This window comes from Petaurus breviceps, unplaced genomic scaffold, assembly GCF_028583685.1.
Source record: "Petaurus breviceps papuanus isolate PSGF00001 unplaced genomic scaffold, PetGlider_PUasm1.0 90865, whole genome shotgun sequence".
Taxonomy (NCBI): Eukaryota; Metazoa; Chordata; class Mammalia; order Diprotodontia; family Petauridae; genus Petaurus; species Petaurus breviceps.
In genome coordinates, this window is record NW_027187367.1 from 9,224,521 (window position 1) to 9,244,099 (window position 19,579).

Sequence of the window (19,579 nt, forward strand, 5' to 3'; positions counted from 1 at the left end):
CAGTTTGGAAATCTGTCTACTTGATGTTTCTGTCTTGATAATTATGCCTGTATACTTTGAGGTTCAGGGTGCTGACCTTTTCTCCTGAACAAGGTAAACAATATATGTCTGACTGATTAAAGTAAGCTTGTTAATCCATTTTGAGTTGCTTTCCTTTAACAAAGCAGATCCAAGAACCTGTGGTAGCTGCAAACCCTGAGGACGCTTGGGGTGCTTGCTGCTACAATTAGTTTTCCCTAAAAGGAGGCAAAGTGGTCCTGGATCTGATTGGCACCTCTGTCCTCGATCACTTACGAGAATAAGAAGTTCATACTAGGTGGAGTCTGAGCCTCTAAGACTTCATAGGTGCCTGAGACTACATGTTGCCATGCCCTGCTCTATCTTGCCCTATTGACCTCCTGACCAGATGTTTTCATATCCTTGTTGCATATCCTTGCTGTGTTAAGGTAGAGTGAAGTTTGCTTTTGTTAACTGTTCAGTGATTTACAAGTACATCATTTCATTCCAAAACAGAACCTGAACCAGGAGTCTTGGAATGATGCCTGCCTCTTACTACTGGGGTGCTTTCTCCCACAAATATAGAGTCCATAGGAAGATTACAAATTCAGAGTATAATGGTAGCGAGGCACACATGTATGGTAAATTTATTGCAAAAGCAATTCACAACTACATATACTGAATATCCTTTCCCTTTTTTATAGCGTTCTCATGAAATTCCCTTTGGCTAGATTCTGTTTGGTAGATGAGCCACTCATTTGGGGTCCCTGGGTCTGGTCCTCTCCACAACCTGCTCTTAGATTTCCCATTGTTAAAGCTGCTTCTTCCCTCTAGTGACTGTCTTTCAGTATCCATTTCTGTCAAGTATGTGTCTCTATTCCCTCAATTGTGCTTCCAACTCTAGAATCACTGATCTTTTGAAATGCCATAGAAAAATCTGTCCCTTACCCCTTCTACTCTTCCCCCACAGACTCCTACCCCTGGCTCCTCTCTCTCACTCTTCAGGGATCTCTTCCACAAAGCTGTTTGTGAGTCTATCTGGAAATTTCTAGGACTTGGTAATTTAAAGCCTCAGGGGTATGTGGCTTATTTGTTATTCAGCCAATTGTGTTGTTCCTTTCTGATTAACTCATGAAACTTCATACCTCATAAAATTGGAGTGAAAATTTTACAATTAGTTTAACCCCATGTTACTACATGAAAAGCCTTACTATCCTTGAGTAAAAAGGAAGAAAGTACTAATAACTATGGAGATGAAGAAAGGTTTCTCTACCTGAATTGTACCTTGCAAAGCTAAGAATCCTAAGAGGCAGAAGTAAAGAAAGCTTGGTGCATGGGGAGGGGGACAGTCTGTGCAAAGGAGTGGGAGGAAATAAAATACTAAATTTGGGAAACAAGCTAGCCAATAGGCTATTTTGGTGGGATTATGGAATTAAGGAAGAGGAGTGATATAAATAAGTCTGGACTAATATAAATAAAGTAGACTAGAGCCAAAGTATAAAGGGTCTTAAGTTCCAAGCTGAGGAGTTTGTATTTTCCCTATGGAAAATAATAAAGGGCATATGGGGTATTCAGGATGGACTAGCACTTCTGATGTGAGGCTACTCATCCACCTTTGATGTCCACCTGTCATCCAATTCTCACCTGTGGCTCCAAGAAGCTGTAGCATTCCCAGAGGCCACACTTCAGTAAAACCTTCTAGGCAGATGGACTAAACCAGGTTGAGGGTAACCAACATGTATCAAATCCATAGGTGAATTGGAGGGGGGGTAGTCTACCCTAAGCATGTAAAGACTTTGCCCCAGTGGAATGGGCAGATGGAAACAATTTGTTCCAAAGGCCATGAAGAAGGTTGAAGCAGGTATTGTAAGGGGCTTAGAGTTTGGTCAGACACTGAAGATGCCAAGGTCATCCACTGCATCCCTGGCCATTGCCAGTCATCTTGACTTTTGTCCTGGACCACTGGACTTCAATGACTCTGGAAGAGAGAGTGAGGTGATGACTTTGTACAGCTCTGCCTCCCTGAAAACCAATTTATGGGCAAGTCATCACCTGTGATGTCACTGATCCTCTTTGAAAACAAAGGATGAACAGAAATAATAAGGAGTCAGTGAAGATATCCATGCAGAGGACTGATGATCAGACCTGTGCTCACAGTCAGGTAGGTAGGCAGTGCCTAGAGCACTGGGCCTGAAGTTAGGGGGGGACCTGAATTCAAATCTAACCTTGGACACTACTAGGTATGTGACCTTGGTAAGTAACTTAAACTGTCTGCCTCAGTTTCCTCATGTATAAAATGAGAATAATAGTACCTCCCTCAAAGAGTTGTTGTAAGGATAAAATTAGATATTTTTAAAACTTAGCATAGTGCCTGGTATGTAGTAGGCACTTAATAAATGCTTGTTCCCTCTCTGCCTTCCCTCTGTCCTTTAGGCAGATTGTTTTGGTAGCTGTGTGGTAGCATGTGGAGAAAGGACTGGAAATGAGCTGAGATTCTAAGCAGGGTGACAAAGCCTAAAGTATGCAAAGTTAAATTAAGTCAATAAGCATTTTTAAAGCATTTACTCTTGTGCCAGGCACTGTGCCAAGTTCTGGGAAGACAAATAGAAGCAAAAGGAAAGACAATTTCTACTCTCAACGATCTTACATTCTAATGGAGGAAGACAAAAAGAAGCTGAAATTGGGGTATGGGAGAAAAGCATAGTGGGGCAGAAAGGAGTCTGGAGAATCCCTAGTAGAGCCTGGGAGGGAATAAAGGAATGACTTCCCTGAGCAACTTCCTTAAAAATGAAGATTCAAGGAAGAACCAACCAATCAGAGGAGACCTTTAAGGTACAGTGTGAACTTTGAAGGTGAATAGGTTGCCTACAGGCAGCTAGGTAGTACAGTGGATAGATCTGGTATCAGGAATACCTGAGTTCAAATCCAAGCTGGTGTTTACTGTGTGACCCTGAGAGAGTCACTTAGCCTCGGTTTCCTCATGTAAAATCAGGATAATAACAGGTTATTGTGAGGATCAAATGAAATATTATTTGTAAAGTGCCTGGTACATAACAGATACTCTATAAATGCCTATTCCCTTCCCTCTGGGATGGTAGAAAATTCTGGAGAATCAAAAATGCAAAGCACCTTAAATGTATTATTTCATATGAATGTGACAATTCTGCTTTATGTATTACTGTATTATTATGCTATCATTACTCTTATTTTATAGAGGAAGAAACTGAAACTGATAAAATTTGGGTGGCTTTCTTATCAGTTACAGAGCCAGTGTCAGAGGATTTAAACACAGGTCTTCCTTAGTCCAAATCCAACAATTTATCTACCACAACACACTGATTCTCCAACAAAAGTACTGCTATCTGGAAAACTGTACTCTTTATTCTGCAAAATGTTTATCACATATATTGGACAAACCAACCTACAGTCATAGAACTTCATTCAGAGTTAGAAAGGATGTGTCAAAAAAAGTTATTGGAATGTTTTTAAGTTTTAGACAGAAATCTGCCAGAAGCAATTTTAAAAATTGATTCAACAGTATTCTAAGTCTAAGCATTTCTAGTTTAAAGAGAGAAATGTCAAAACTGGCATAGATTCTTCCCCCTACTCCATTCCCTTAGACATATCCCCCTAAGCCAAGACAAGATGAGGCAACATGTATAGAATTCTTGAATAAGGAAGGTCACAGTATGTCACAAAGCAACAATTTTGGGTTAACATTGCAGAATAAGAGTCACTCAGCTTTCAGCTAGAACCTCTCAACTCTTTCCTTGACCACTTCCATCCAAGACTGAAAGGATCTCCTGTCTGTGATCAATACCATAATTTTTTTTTTTTTTGCTTTTTGGAGGGGGGAGGGCAGGGCAATTGGGGTTAGCTTACTTGCCCAGGGTCATATGGCTAGTAAGTATTAATTGTCTGAGTCTGCATTTGAACTCAGGTCTTCCTGACTTCAGGGCCGGTACTCTATTCACTATGCCACCTAGCTGCCCCTATCATAATCTTTAATGAATGAGAAGAGGACATTTTTTTGAAAGAAAAAGAGAGTACTTCTGTTAAGTGCATCCTTGACCAATGACTATGGGCAATGAGGAAAGCTAGGAACTTCCCAAGAGGTAGAAAACAGGTAAGTTCAGGAAATCTTGGTGGAACTGTTAGCTGGTCCAGACATTCTGGAAAGCAATTTGGAACTATGCCTAAATAGCTACTGAAGTATGCATACCCTCTGACTCAGTAATATCACTACTAGGGTCTATACCTTAGGGATCAAATAAAGAGGAAAAGGACACCTACATAAAAAATATTTATAGCAACTCTTTTAGTGGTGGCAAAGAATTGGAAAGTGAGGGGTACCCATTCATCAGGGAATAATGGAACAAATTATAATATTTGAATGTCAAGGAAGAACTGTGCTATTGTGCTGTAAGAAATGATGGTGACAGTATAATAAATCTGAAAAGACATAAACCCATGCAGAGTGAGGTGAAAAGAATGAGAACAATTTATACAACAATAACAATAGTGTAAAGATAAACAACTTTGAAAGACTTAGAAACTCTGATCAGCATAAGCAACAACCACAATTCCTGAGCATTCATGATGAATGTGTTGTCCTACTCCTGATAAACAGGTGATGAACTCAGAGCACAGATTAAGACATTTTTATATAGATGGTCAATCAGGAATTTGTTTTGCTAGACTATGCATGTTTACAACAGGAGGAGGGTTACAGGAAGTGGAAGGGACAGAAAGTAGATTTTCCTTTGAAAATAAAATAAAATTTAATAATAAAAAAAAAGACAAGAGGTACCTTGGTCCCAAATTTGATTAGCACCCTTAATCTAGTTTCTTTCAGATAGGCCATCTGTTTTTGAGTTAATTTACCTATCAAAGAGGAGTACTCTGGAAAGAGTTTTAAGCTGGAGAAATATTTATTTTTAAAATATCTTTAGAAAACTTTAAAAAAGGTTAATATGCTTCCATAGATATCAATGAACACGCAGTAAAACCCACATCTGAATAGGAATCTCTTCTACAACATTGCTTTTTATTTATCTCCTTTTTGGTTCCTGACTCTAGTTTTGGCTTTCTTTCTTTTTTCTAGTTCCCAAAGAAAGTGGTCCGAGAATAAGCATAGGGCAGTAGTTCTTTGTGAAGCCAAATCAGAGGAACTAGAAAGTGAAAGTTAAATTTATTTCTATTGTTCAACTATTTGATAAATCACCAAACCAGAACCCACCCAGAGCTCTATCCCATTAAAAAACAAAGCAAAATAACAAAAAAAAAGTTCTCTCAGGTCCTTTTCTACTCAAAGATCACCGGACAACCGGATCCTTTGTCACAAGACCTGTCTGGTTCAGAGTCCTGACTCTACCAGTACTGTGATTCTGGACAGTTCACTTAATCTGAGCCCGTTTCCTCAATTATACAATGAGAGTAATAAAACTTGTTACTACTTACCTCACGGGGTTGTGGTAAGGAAATACTAGAGTGTCATACAAATGTGAGTTCTTATTAATACTGCCAGAGGCAGAATTTAAACTCCAACCCACATCTTCTGACTCTTTCAAGGCTATTTTATTGTCTCCGTGAACGCCCTTTCCGATTCATAGCCTCTAGGGAAGGAACACACTGGGTCATTTTATAAGCCCTCATTGATTTCCTGTGTCTCTGAAACTCTTGTTCAGTGCAGGAGATAGAAAGCTTGCCTGACTGACCCCAACAGCTCTTTCCTAAGAGAAGCTAGCATTTATATAGGCCTTGAAGGTTTGCAAAGTGCTTTATAAATATGATCTCAGTTTGTTTTCACAGCATCCCAGGGGGAGGTGCTATATTTTACAGATGAGGAAACTGAGACAGACAGAACTTAAGTGACTTGCACAGAATCAAACAACTTCTAAGTATCTGAACTCAAATTTAATCTCAGTTCTTCCTGTTTCCAAGTCTAGCGTTTCCATCTAGCTTCTAGACATCTTTCATGAGCTGCCAAGTGTTTCAGCCAGAATTTTAAAAAACAGCAAAACCCCAAACTTAGCTGGATTTGAATCCTGGTTCTACCATCCACTAATTTCCTCCGTGGTCAAATTATTTCCCCTCTAGGAGCCTGTTTCCTCCTCTGTAAAATTAGTTTGGACCAGATGATTCCTTTCCAACTCTAAATACTAGGACCTACTCTTGTTAGGCTCTTGGTGGGCCATCTGGTCCAATTCCATTTCAATCCAATAAACGTTTATTACAAGATTTGTGATAAATGCATTTAACAGAAAATAAACATTTATTACACGCCCACTATGTGCCAGGCACTGTGCTACAAAGAAGGAAATTGAGGACCGGAGAGGTTAAGTGACCTGCCCAAGGTCGCGCAGGTAGTAAGTGGCAAACCTAGGATTTGAGCCCTTTGTTCCCCGACTCTATTTCCTGTCTGGGAGTTTTTGAGACCCAAGGTTGGGGGAAGTAAATGAGCATTCCCTAAAGGGCCTCCTAGGTGTGCCCCAGACCAGCGGAGAGACAGAAAGCAAACGTTACTTCTGCAGCATAAGGCAATAATTTCTAGAGCCGGGTCCGTGAAATGCTCAGCTCGGTCCCTACTCCGAAGCCACGCCCCCCGCTCTGGACCCAGCCACACAACTCTCGCCCGTATTGTACTTTCCCGCTTAGGTAGGAAAAGGGGCGGGACGTTCACAAAGTCCAGGATTGGGGAGAAGGAAGGCGGGGTGCGGTGACGCGTACGCCGGATGCCGGAAGTGACGCGCTCTCGGGAGGCGGGGTGGGGGAAGGGGAGGGAACGGCACGGGGCGGGGGGAGGTGGCGTCCCCGGCCGGTGGGGGGGGGGTGCGTTGCCCGGAGACAGAAAGTTTGGGATCCGGAGCGGACGCAGTGGCCCCGGGGCGGGGTGCTGGGGGTCCGGGGAGGAGGACGACGGACCCGGTAGAATGGGGAAGGAGCAGGAGTTGCTGGAGGCGGCCCGCACCGGGCACCTCCCGGCTGTGGAGAAGCTGCTGTCCGGGAAGCGGCTCTCTTCGGGCTTCGGCGGCGGCGGCGGCTCTGGCGGCGGTTCTGGGGGTGGCTCGGGAGGCGGCAGCGGCGGCGGCCTGGGCTCCTCCAGTCACCCTCTCTCCAGTCTCCTCAGGTGGGTGTGAGCCTCGCGGGAAGAGGGGTGGCGCGCGGCGGGCCTCCCCTTGCCCCCGCCCGCGCCAGAGGGAGGGGGAACCCCAGGGAGGCCCAAGCACCTGGGGTATGGGGCGGGAGGAAGGCGAAGGTAACCCCCACACACACCCCCCTCCCCACCCCACCCCCACACACTTTCCAGGAGCCGAGGCTCCGGAGCCCAGCGGGACAGGCTGAGAGAAGAGGGCTCGGGTCCTGCCCTGGAAGCTGTGTGGTCCAGTGCATGCCCCCTGGAGTGGCAACCAGGGTCCCCCTGGGTGTGTACGTGGAGAGGGATGCAGATGCACTTAATTCCTGTGTGACCTTGGGCAAATTTCTCAATCTTTGGATATGGAGACTCATTTTCCTCAACTGTCATATAACAGAGTTGGACCAGACTCCGAAGTCGGTCTCTCTGCTCTAAACCGTATGACGGCTGATTTGGGTCAAGTCTCCGAACCTCACTTTTCCCATCTGGAGAAACCGATGTTGATAATTGAGTTGCTTTTACTCCACGGGTCGTTGTGAGCAAAGGGCTTTGGAAACCTTAAAACACCATAGCAGTGTGAGCGCTTACCATGTGCTTGCTGCTAGGTGTATCGATTCGGCGGCACTGGTAAGGTTGAGGCTGTGCTCAGGTGGCACTCTCCACCTCATGGCACGGCTTCCTCTATGTCCGTTATGGGTCACCAGCTGTCACTTTTATCAGGCTACTTCCTTTGCTACCCAGATGCAGAATCTACTCTTTCCTCCCAGTGGGAATTTTGTTGATTCTGTTCTCTTAGGAAGACCTTGCTGCTTGCCTCATCTGGTTCCATATGATCTGGCTCATGTTGCTTGCTTATGGGCAGATTGTTAAATTGTTTCTGCGTCCATCAAGTTTAGTATGCTTTTCTTTTAATTCACGCTAAACGTAAAACATTTTGAATTCCTCAAATTGAACCACAATAGGGTATTGCACTTTTAAGGATTAATCACTGAGCTCACTAATAAAAGGAGAGAAATTGAAAGATGTTTTTAAAAATGGGGTAGTTTTTAACTTTCACTGAGACTTTAAAAGTGTAAGTAGATAGTAGCAGGAACGATTATTAAAAAACAAACATTTTTTGTGACTAGAAGACAATTTGGGGTGCTTTGTTATCATGTGTAGAATTTGATAGTGATTCAGCAGCTTTCTTTTGTAGCCTGGGTTCTTTTCCTTCCCCGTTTTATTTTTGAGGTTTTAAGAAGTGGAAGTTATTTAGAAATGGCTTTGTTAGTTTTTGTTTCCGCATTAGCCCTTTTGTTTTAGTTGTTTGTGCTTATTTCAAATGTGTCCAACTTCATTTAATCTACAAGTATTTATTGAGTACCTTCGGTGCTTAGCATCATACTAGGTAGTTTTGGGATATAAAAGTGTAATTGTAAAATTGCCCTGATTCCTAGTCTCCTTTAAGAGACAAGATTAAAATGGAACAAGTGAAGAGCAAAAAGTACTAAATAAAACTCCAGTGACTCCCAGTTGCCTTTAGTGCATATAATAAACTCCGCTAGTATTTAACTCTTTACAATCTGGCTTCAACCTACCTTTCCAGACTCACTACGTATTACTCTTTTATATATTTATTTTCCAGCCATACTGGCTTACTTTCTGTTCTCATGCATGGCATTCCATCTCCTGCCTCCATCCTTTACCTATGAATGTGTTCTTTTCTACCTTCCTCATCTTTGCCTCTTTGAATCTCTTGTTATTGTTTGGTCTTTCAATCCCCAATGCCAGCACAGTGTCTGGAACATAGTATGCTGTATTTAATTTAAGCACAATAGATCTTCAAAATAGGAAAAGGTATGCTGGGCTGAGTTGTTCAGGGAAATCTTCATAGGAAATGGGGGACTTAGGTTGAACCTTAATAGATAGATAGGATTTGAATAGATGATGGAGAGAGATTGTGGCATTCCAAATAGTAGGGGAAATAGTAGTAAAGACAGGGAAGTCCTAGTGTAGGACAGCTACGTGGTGCAGTGGATTGAATGCTAGACCTGGAGTCTAGAAGTCTCTTCCTGGGTTCAAATCTGGCCTCAGACACATACTAGCTATGGTACCCTGGGCAACTCACTTAACCCTGTTTTGCTTCAGTTTCCTTATCTGGAAAATGAGCTGAAGAAAGAAATGGCAAACCACTCCAGTTATCTTTGCCAAGAAAGAGTCGGACACAACACCAACAGCAGTTGGTGATAGTATAAGAGAGTCCTAATTGGATTAGAAGGTATGATTTTTGTTGTGAAAAACAAGGTTGGATAGATAGGTGAACTTTTACTCCAGATGAATCATGAAGTATTGAGGTGTTTGGCAATGACACCATAATTCTCTAGAATACCTTATTAATATGAGATGTAGTGGAGTCTCATAAATTTCTTAGCTTCAAATATAGATAGTCACATGCCAGTCACAGACAGATACCACCCTGGTTGGTGATATTCTATGAGAATTTAGCTTCCAAACGATAGGAAGACTATGAAATCACAGTTGAGCTCATTTTATGTTACTGTGGCTGGCATTTTGTCTTCTTGTTAAAGGGTGGGTGTTGTCTTCATTCCTCTAGGGTAAGATAGGGCTTACTTGTTCATTCCTCTGTTGATATGATAATAGAGATGTATAAGTGTTGCTCCAGTCTCTTGTTCCCATGGCTCCTGGGGGCAGGGAGGATGATGCTTTAGTTACTAGTTATGCCAGGTGTGTCATTAATTATGACCTTCTTAGAGATGTCTCTGATTAAAAGTATTGAAAGATTTCTTACCCAATGAGAACATAAACTTAAATATTACTTAGGTCAGTGATTCTTCTTCCTTTTGTGTAGAAATGTTAGTGTTCTTTTTCAAAACCCTTGAATTTGCCCTACCACGTAATCAAAGAACTGTCTCATTTCATTTTGCTTTTTTTCCCCATAACTCCTTTCTTCTCTATCCTCTTTTATTCCTTCTCTACGCCCACGTTCCACTGCCCCCTTACATCATCCCTCCCCCAGAATCTTAACTACAACTTGGTTTTTTTCTTTTGGACCTGTAATTTCATCTGCTTATCTATATCTGTCTGTCTAAGTATCTTTCTATTTATCTCCATATATACACATAGTGTACAGTGAACAGAGACCAGCCCTGAAGTCAGGAAGACCTGAGTTCAAATTCGGACTCAGACACTTAACACTTACTAGCTGTGTGACCTTGGGCAAGTCACTTAACCCCAATTGCCCTCCAAAAAAGCAAAAACCAAACCAAACCAAAAAAAAACCCCCACCATATATCAACTAGGTTGATAAAAACCTAGTGAGAAGACTCCCTTTTCTTAGGCAAATTGGAACCTACTCTGCCATTTTATAGTCTTTGGAAGTTGCCCTGGGATACTGAGAAGTTAAGTGACTTGCCTAGAGTCACTGAGCTAGTATGTGGCAGAAATCATATTTGAATCCCCAACTTATTCTTTGTGTTTGACTTTCTGTCCACTCTGCCATGCTGTGTCATACATAAACAACATAGTGTTGTTTTTCTGTGTGAAACAAGACTTTGTAGACCTAGATGGAATCTATGATTACACATATGTGAATTTGACATAGCTAATGCCTAGGACACATTTGGTTTATTAGTCTGTGTTCCCAACCTCTAACCTCTTATCTATATACTTAGTGTCAATGCTTCTAGACCCTATTCGAATCTCATCTAGTCCTAGTAGACTCCAGGGTAACATTGATGCTATCCATAACTTATTTTTTTTTTTTTTTGCACATCTTGGCTACAGTACCCCACCTGTACTTTTTTTTTCCTTTTATATTCTAATTGTCTGTGCTACACAGTTTAGCACTTTATTACATCAGTATGTAATTCTGATATACAGTAACACCTTACTCTAGATGTAACTGAGAATGAGGAAGAAAATATATGTGATGTTATATCAAATATCAGCCAAAAATAAATGTGATGTTAATTCATTAAAATCCACTCTCTTTAGTCAAAGGTTGCCCCTCAGAATCTTACCAGAAGACTCTTTACTCTCATTTTACACTAACCTCTGACAGACTTGTTTATGTGGTTTCCAACCACCCAGCAGATTAAAATAACAAATTAGAAACTTGGAAGTGGCATGCAAGCAACAGCAAGAAATAACTGTTCTGAATTTAAGAAAAAAAATACTTTAAAAGTAGATGCAGGAATTAAAAAAATACAACATTTTGGGGACAGTTTAGTGTTGGGGGAAATAGTCTGTATATAGCAACGTTCATAAAAATCCCGATTTTTCGAGAAAAGGTTACATTCAGGTTACTGTATTCTGCTTAAAAATATTTATATTCGAGTTGATTATACTTTTAAACAAGTACTTTTTTATTTTTATTTTTTTTTTGAGGGGGTAGGGTAGGGCAATTGGGGTTAAGTGACTTGCCTATGGTCACATGGCTAGTTTTGTGTTAAGTGTCTGAGGCTGCATTTGAACTCAGGTCCTCCTGACTCCAGGGCTGGTGCTCTATTCACTGCGCCACCTAGCTGCCCCGACAATTATTATTATTATTTTTTTAAGCAATTGGGGTTAAGTAACTTGCTCAAGGTTACATGGCCAGGTGTTTCTGGGGGGGTGCTAAGTGTCTTAGCCCGGATTTGATCCCTAGATCATCCTGACACTGGAGCTGCTGCTCTTACTCTCTGTGCTACCTGGCTGTCCTGACAATTATTTTTTTAAAGGGATGAATGCTTTGCTATCTAGAAAAGTTTTTTTCTTCTTCAAAGAGGTCTTATTCCATATGGATTTGGTATAGCTGAGATTGTATTATACGTAAAATACTAATTGTTTTACAAATATCACCATTTACTCTTCAATTATATTGGACAGTTTTGGTGGGTAGAGGCTGTGGATTATAATTTTGATTTCACAGAGTCTGACTGATTACTTGGTATAGTAGACACACATTTGAGCCTTATTGGGAGAGTTTTATTGTTTAGTTAGACTACTGAATTTGTAGAAAAATGGGATACAAATGCAGAAAGATTTGGGTTTAACTGAAAGGTGAAAAAGAAAAAGTCTGGCTATGAAGAAAACTAAAATCATAAATCAAGACATTGAAATGATTATGAGAATGAAAGGTAAAATAAAGTAAACTTTAAGATTCCAGAAGCAGGGAGAACCTAAATCAAACAGAAGAGTTCAGGAAGGCTGGAAGGAAGATTGTTATAATAGCTTATGAAAGGATTGAATCTGAAACATTCAACCCTTCATTTTTTATAGGCCTTTAGAACCAAATACTGAGGGGAGTATAAAGGAAAAATAAGGTTCTAGTGGACCTTACAGACTGATAGTGCAAGGGGAAGATGACATAAATAATTAAATTATAAAATAATATATAATTATGCTCAAAGAATTTACATAGAACAGTAATTCCTGAAGTACATATGGGGAGAAAGTAATTAATGATTGATGGGAGATGAGGGAAGGTTTCATGGAGGAGGCCTCTGAGCTGAGTTTTAAAAGAATAGCAGTTCTATGGACAAGGAGGACAATTTGACCCATTCTGATCAATAATACATTGTATCAGAAAAGTGATGGAGTGTATGGGAGACAGAAGTCCAGTTTCCTTGGTATATATAGGTAATACAGGATTGTTGCCAGATTTCAGAGCACCCAACATGCCCACTAAAAGAGTTTAACTTCACTCTGTAGGCAACAAGGAGCCATTGAAAATTTCTGTTTAAAGTAGAAATGTGTTGGGTTTGGGGTGGGGTTGGTCAGAGTGAGGGTGGGAAGCTCTTTTGTGGGGGGTGGTGTGTTGAATTAAGTATCGTGAATGGTAATAAGACCCTATACTTGAGTGACATAGGGAGTAGACAGAAGGGAAAGACATGAGGAGGAGATTGTGTAGCTGTATTTATAGAACATAGTAACCATTAGATATAAGAGGTGAGAGAGAAGAGTTAAGGCAACATTAAATTTTCAGACTTGGGAAACCGGGGGACCACAGTGACAGAAATGTGAAGAGTTAGAAAGGTGGGGCAGTTCCTAGAAAAAGAACTCAGAAGTTATAGATTGTAGAGGTAAATGTGACTTACAACAACTTATTTTTTACTTAATATTAACAAAGAACAACACTAACCAGAAACAGATACAAATATCTCAGAGGTGCAAATGTTCTGGAAGAAATCTGCATCTTGGTACTACTGGCTGCACTTTCACTCAAGCCCCTTTTCTTTTTCCTTTCTTCACTGGTTCTAGTAGGGAGAATTTGCCAATTTCAGGTTGAGATTTGTCCAATCCATATTTATTACTTAATCCAGATTCTGGATACCAACCCTTCAGGGTATTTGCCCTCCTCTCTGAATGAATTCAGTGCCAACACCAGAATCTTCCCATCCCCCCTTTCCTCTAATCCATTTCTTGCCCTTATATGAAGGGATTTCAGCATGCAGATTGATGTTTCCTTGTATATCCTAACTTCCCAATCTACCCAGCTTCCATGACTTACTCTACCCCTCTACCTCTGCTACACACATGTTCTATTTTTTGTTCAAGAACTCTGAGTTTCCTTTATCTGTTTTATAGACTTTTTGAATCTTTCCATGTCTGCTTATGCTTTAAACTTATTCATTGTCCTCACCCTGACTCCCAATCCCTCCATTCCTAAGTACTGTCTTGGTCTGAATAGTGCCCTTTTCTCTGGCTACATTCTCTTCCCTTCTGCATTTCAATTTCTTGTTGAACAAGTTCGTATCTGCACACTATTCTTTACCTTGGAATGTCCTTTTTCTTCTCCTTTTCTGTCTCCTTTGGTGGTTCCTTCTCCAGATCATGCCCTCTAACCATAGGTAGGTATCCCTCATGGTTCTATCCTGGGCCATCTTGTCCTTCTATACTACTTCACTTGGTGACCTCAACAGGTCCTATTGATTAAGTCACCATCTCTATGCTGATGATTTTTTTTTTTTGCTTTTTGGAGGGGGAAGGCAGGGCAGTTGGGGTTAAGTGACTTGCCCAAGGTCACACAGCTAGTAAGTGTTAAGTTTCTGAGGCCTGATTTGAACTCAGGTCCTTCTGACTCTTCACTATATGCTCATGATTCTTAAATCTATCTATGTTGCCTCAAACTCTCTGCTGACTTCTAATCTTGAATCTCCAACTGCCTTTCAGATATTTCAAAATGGATGTCCAGTGGTTATCTTAAATTCAGTATGTCCAAAATGGAACTCATTATTTCCCCCCCTAAACTCTTCTTCCCCCATTCCTTCCCTATTACTATTACTGTAGAGGGCAGCACCATCCTCTCAGTTCCTCAGGCTCACAACCTAGGGAGATATCCTGGACACCTTACTCCCCCCTCACCCTCCATCCAATTTGTTGCCAAGACCTATCAATTTCACCTTTCTAACATCTGTCCTATCTCTTCTCTCTTCTGACACTGCCACCACTGTAGTGCAGACCTTGACTATTGCAGTAGCTTGCAGGTGGGTCTTCTGCCACAAATCTCTCTCCATGTGATTCTATCATCCATTAAGCCACCAAAGTGATATTCCTTAAGTGCTGGTCTGACCATGTAAACCACCTTTCCTCCTCCTTCCTAACCCCCCCCCCCAAACTCCAGTGTTTCTCTTTTGCTTCTGGGATCAAATACAAAATGCTCTGTTTGACATTCATAGCTCTTCATAACCTAGCCCCTTCCTACTTTTCCAGTCTTCTTACCCCATATTCCCTTATACTTACTCTGTGATCCATTGGCACTGGCCTCATGGATTTTCCACAAACAAGGCACTCTATCTGTTGGCTCTTGGCATTTTCTCTGTCCCAATGCCAGGAATGGTCACCTTCCTCCACTCCAGCTGTTGACCTCCTTGGATTCCTTTAAGTCCCAACTAAAATCCCATCTTTTTCTGGAAGCCTTTCCCAGCCCCTCTTAATTCTAGTGCCTTCCCCTATTAATTATTTTCTATTCTGTATAGTCTATATATACATATATATTTATATATTTCTATATATTTTGTATATTCCTGCTTTATCTATATTTGTTTGCATCATATTGTAAACTCCTTGAGGGCAGGCACTGTATTTTACCTCTTTTTGAATCTCCATTGCTTAGCACTGTGCCTGACACACATTAGATGCTTAATAAATTTTTATTGATCTATTGATTGATTGTTCTTTTATCCCAGCAATGCTGACAGCTTGCCAAATCTCAACCGTGTATCACTCCTATTACATCCCTCCTTCACTCTTACTCTTCTCTGACTGATCGTTAATCTCTTTGCTAGATCTTCATTCTGATTATAAGCACTAACTGTGTCTCCCCAGGGCTCTCTGTCCTGGGCCCTCTTCTTCCTATATACTATCTCTCATATTAACATTGTTAACTCCCATGGATTAAATAATCATCTGTATCTATGCTGATGATTCTCAGATCTCCTTATCCTGTCCTTACTTGTTTCCTGACCCCCATTCTCACATTTCCAACTGCCTGGTGGACATTGGATTGGATGTGCCATAGATATCTTAGATTTAACTTTCAACTTGTCCGAAACTGAACTCATTTTCTTTCTCTCCAAACCCACCCCTCTTTGGAATTTCCTTATTACTTCCTTATTATCAGGGGTATCACCATCTTCCCAGTCACCCAGGCTTACAACCTCAAGGTGTCATCCTTGATTCCACATTTTCATCTTACATATCCAATCTGTTACCAAGTACTATCATTTCTACCTTGGCAACATCTTTTTTTTAAGTCCTCCTTTCCTCTCTAGCACTCCTACCTCTCTGGTGTACCCTTATTACCTCATACCTGGACTTTTATAATAGTCTTCTGGTTGGTCTGTCTGCCTCATGATTCTCCCCATTCTAGTCCATTATTCACTCAGCTGCCAAAATATTCTTCCTAAAGGGTGTAACCCTGTGATTCTATTAAGTATACTCCAGTGACTCTCTGTTACTTTCAGAATAAACTATAAAATTCCCTGGTTGATTTTTAAAGTCTTCTACCTTTCCAGTCTTCTTATACCTTACTTTCTTCTGTATAGTCTGTGATCCAGTGACACTGACCTCTTTGCTGTTCACGAACTAGATACTCCATCTCTCAACTCAAAACATTTTCACTCTTCCTCCAAGCCTGGAAAGCTTTCCTTCCTCATCTCTACCTCCTAGCTTGTCGACTTCCTTTATTCCACTCTAATGCTAGTAGTAACTTCCTTCTGAGATAACCTCCACCTTACTCTGTATATATAGATTTTATGTACATAGCTGTTGCATGTTGTTTCTCCCATTAGGATTTGAACTTCTTGAGAGAAGGGACTGTTTTTGCCTGTATATTCAAGCGAAACAAAATTAGCAATATCTAAAAATAATATGGTTCAAAATGTGCTGAGTTCATTGCTTCTCTGTCAGGAGGTAGGCAGCATGTTTCATCAGGAGTCCTCAGGATTTGTAGTTGTTCATTTTGTTGAGCAGGGTTCCCAAGTTTTCTCTTTAAAAAAAAAACATTCTTTTGTTTTATTTAGCCAAGATCCCATCTCTTCCCCCTCAACCAAACCTTCCCTCCACCCCCACCCATCCCCACCAATTTGGGAACACAATCAAAACCCATTACAAACATGTTTGGTCAATCAAGACAAATTTCCATAATGCCCATGTCCTAAAAAAAAATTTGTCTCATTCTGCATTCTGAGTTCTTTGTGTCTTTTTCAGGAGGTGGTTAGCATGTTTCAACCTTAGTACTTTGGCATCCTGATAGGTCATTACACTGATAAGAATTTAGGACAGTAGTATTACATCAAGTCCATATACTATAATGTGTTCATCCATTCCATAATTTTAGGCACTCCTTCAGATTCCCATTCTTTACCGCTGTAAAAAGAGCCATAAATATTTTTATACATCTTAGAATTTGTTTTGCTCAGGGTTAATCCATTCCTTTAATTCTTGTTCCCTTTTTCTCCCCTTTCCCTTTTTCTTCCCTTTCCCTCCTGTTTCATTGTTGAATGAAATGTATTTCTATACCTGACCTGTGTGTATGTGTATGTGTATGTGTATTCTTCCTTATTTTGTCACATTTTATTTTAGTACACCTATTATTTATTTTGAATATTTATTAAAAAATTTTTTTTGGTTCTGAATTCTCTCCCTTCCTCTTGCCCCATTCCACCCACTGAGAAGGCAAAGAATGTGATATCAATTATATATATGAAATAATTCAAAACATAGTCCCATATTAGCCTTGTTGCAAAACAAAAAAGTCAAGAAAAATAAAGAAAGTGGAAAAAATTACACTTCAGTCTGTACTCAGTTCATCAGTTCTCTTTCTGGAGATGGATAGCATGTTTTCATTGAGTCCTTTGGAATTGTTTTACATCATTGTCTATTAGAGATCATCGTCATATTACTGTTCACCGTGCACAATGTTCCCTTGGTTCTGCTCACTTCACTTTGCATCAGTTCGTATATGTCTTTAAGGTTTTTTTTGAAACCATCCTGTTTGTCATTTCTTATAGCACAATAGTGTTTTATCATGATCATATGCCACAACTTTTTCTGCCATTCCCCAGTTGATGGACAGCTCCACAGTTTCCAGTTCTTTGCCACCACAAAGAGTCTATAAATATTTTTGTACATGTAGATCTTTTTCCTTTTTCTTTCTTCTTTTGACCAGTTCACATGAGAGGTCCAAGTGTCAATAGCCCCCCTCTATGTCCTCTTTGTTTAGATGTCTACTTGTGCACCATCACATGGAATAAATTTTCCCTAACTTTCCTTTCCCTTCTTTTCCCTCCCCCAAACTGTGTATTCCTCTTCTCTTTCCATTCTTAAAACCAGCAAGACATAAGACAATTCCCAGCCCTTCTGTCTAATTGGGCCCCCTCTGTGAACCCTGATGATAGTAGAGTTCAGAAGGGATACTTACATCTCCCCATATTTTAATATAAGCAAATTATTCCCTGTTTAGTCTCTGATGCTTCTCTCATGTTTTTTTTTTTTTGTTTGTTTCTCTTGATTCCTGTGTTTGAACTTCAAAGTTTCCACTTTGTTCTTTTCTTCCAGAATGCTTGGAATTAGTCTTTTTTATTAAAGATCTATTTTTTTCCCCTGTTGAATTATGCTCAGTTTTGCTAGGTATGTTATTCTTGGCTCCAAACATATATCCTTTGCCTTTTGGAGTAGCATATTCTTTTTCTTTTTTGCTTTTTGGAGGGCAGTTGAGGTCAAGTGACTTGCCCAAGGTCACACAGCTAGTTTTTGTGTTAAGTGTCTGAGGCCAGATTTAAACCCAGGTCCTTCTGACTCCAGGGCTGGTGCTCTATTCACTGCACTACCTAGCTGTCCCTGGAGTAGCATATTCTAAGCTCTCTGCTACTTTATAGTGGTGACTGCTAAATTGTGTGTGAGTCTGACTATGGACTCCTTAAGTACTTAAATTCATTCTAGATGCTTGCAGTATTTTTTTCCCTCTTTGACCAAGAGGCTCTGGATTTTGGCTATAATGTTCCCCGGGAGTTTTCGTTTTGGGGGTTTCTTTTAGGTAGTCACCAGTGGATTTTTTTCTAGTTTCATTTAGCCCTCTCTGAGAGATCTGGTGAATTTAAAAAAAGTTCTCAAAATATGTCTAGGTTCCCTTTTTTTGGTCATGACAAACAGGTAGTTCAATGATCTTTACATGTTTTATCGTTGTTTTGTTTTCCAGCTCAGTCATTTTTGCAGTGGGGTACCTTACATTTTCTTCTGTTTTTTTTTTTTCTCTGTCTTTTGACTTTGTTTTAATATTTCTTTTTATTTCATGGTCCATTCTAATTTTCAAAAAAATGTTTTGCCTGGGCAAGGTTTTGTATTTTTTGTGTCAACCTGTTAATGCCCTTTGCCATTCTTTCTTCCTTAACTCTCATTTGTTTTCCAGTTTTTTTCTCTAGAGCCTTGATTTCATGAATAAAAATGTGTTTGTTTGTTTGTTTTTAGTTTTCTCTTTGGAGGGCAGTTGGGGTTAAGTAACTTGCCCAAGGTTACACGGCTAGTTTTTTTGTGTGGGTGTTAAGTGTCTGTCTGAGGCAGGAACCAAACTCAGGTTCTCCTGACTCTGGGGCCAGCACTTTACTCACTGCGCCACCTAGCCACCCCAACATTTAAAAACTCTTTCCTCATCTTTTCTATGAATTCTAGTTGAATTTGTTCCCAAGCTTTTCTTTGAGGCTTTGTTTGTAGATATTTTAAAGTCATTCTCTTGTTCAGTATTTATAACTTGAGCATCCCTGTTACCATAATAGTTTTCAGTTGTGGGATTCTTTTATTGTTTGTTCATTCTTCTAGTCTACTTCTTGACTTTGGACTTTATATTATGTCTGAGCTCTGTGTACTTCTGGAAGGATTTTCTGGGCTTTTACTTTTTCAGAATACTGAGTGTTGAATTATTTTAGGATCTCAGGGACAGCTTAGGAACTGCAAGTTTTCAGTGCTCTC

General features: G+C 40.3%; 1 protein-coding gene across 5 annotated transcripts in view; it reads left to right on the top strand.

The window, feature by feature from the left end:
* Window positions 1–6,801: 6,801 nt before the first annotated feature.
* ANKS1A (ankyrin repeat and sterile alpha motif domain containing 1A) overlaps window positions 6,802–19,579 on the top strand; it is a 270,152-nt gene continuing 257,374 nt past the window's right edge. For 2 of the 5 annotated variants that reach the window (XM_069073496.1, XM_069073497.1), the window contains exon 1: window positions 6,802–7,126. In XM_069073496.1, the coding sequence (XP_068929597.1) occupies window positions 6,930–7,126 (197 nt within the window). In that variant the 5' untranslated portion in view covers window positions 6,802–6,929. Of the gene's footprint in view, window positions 7,127–7,362; window positions 7,422–19,579 lie in introns of those variants that run through there. The other 3 variants (XM_069073498.1, XM_069073500.1, XM_069073501.1) reach the window with 3 other exon arrangements.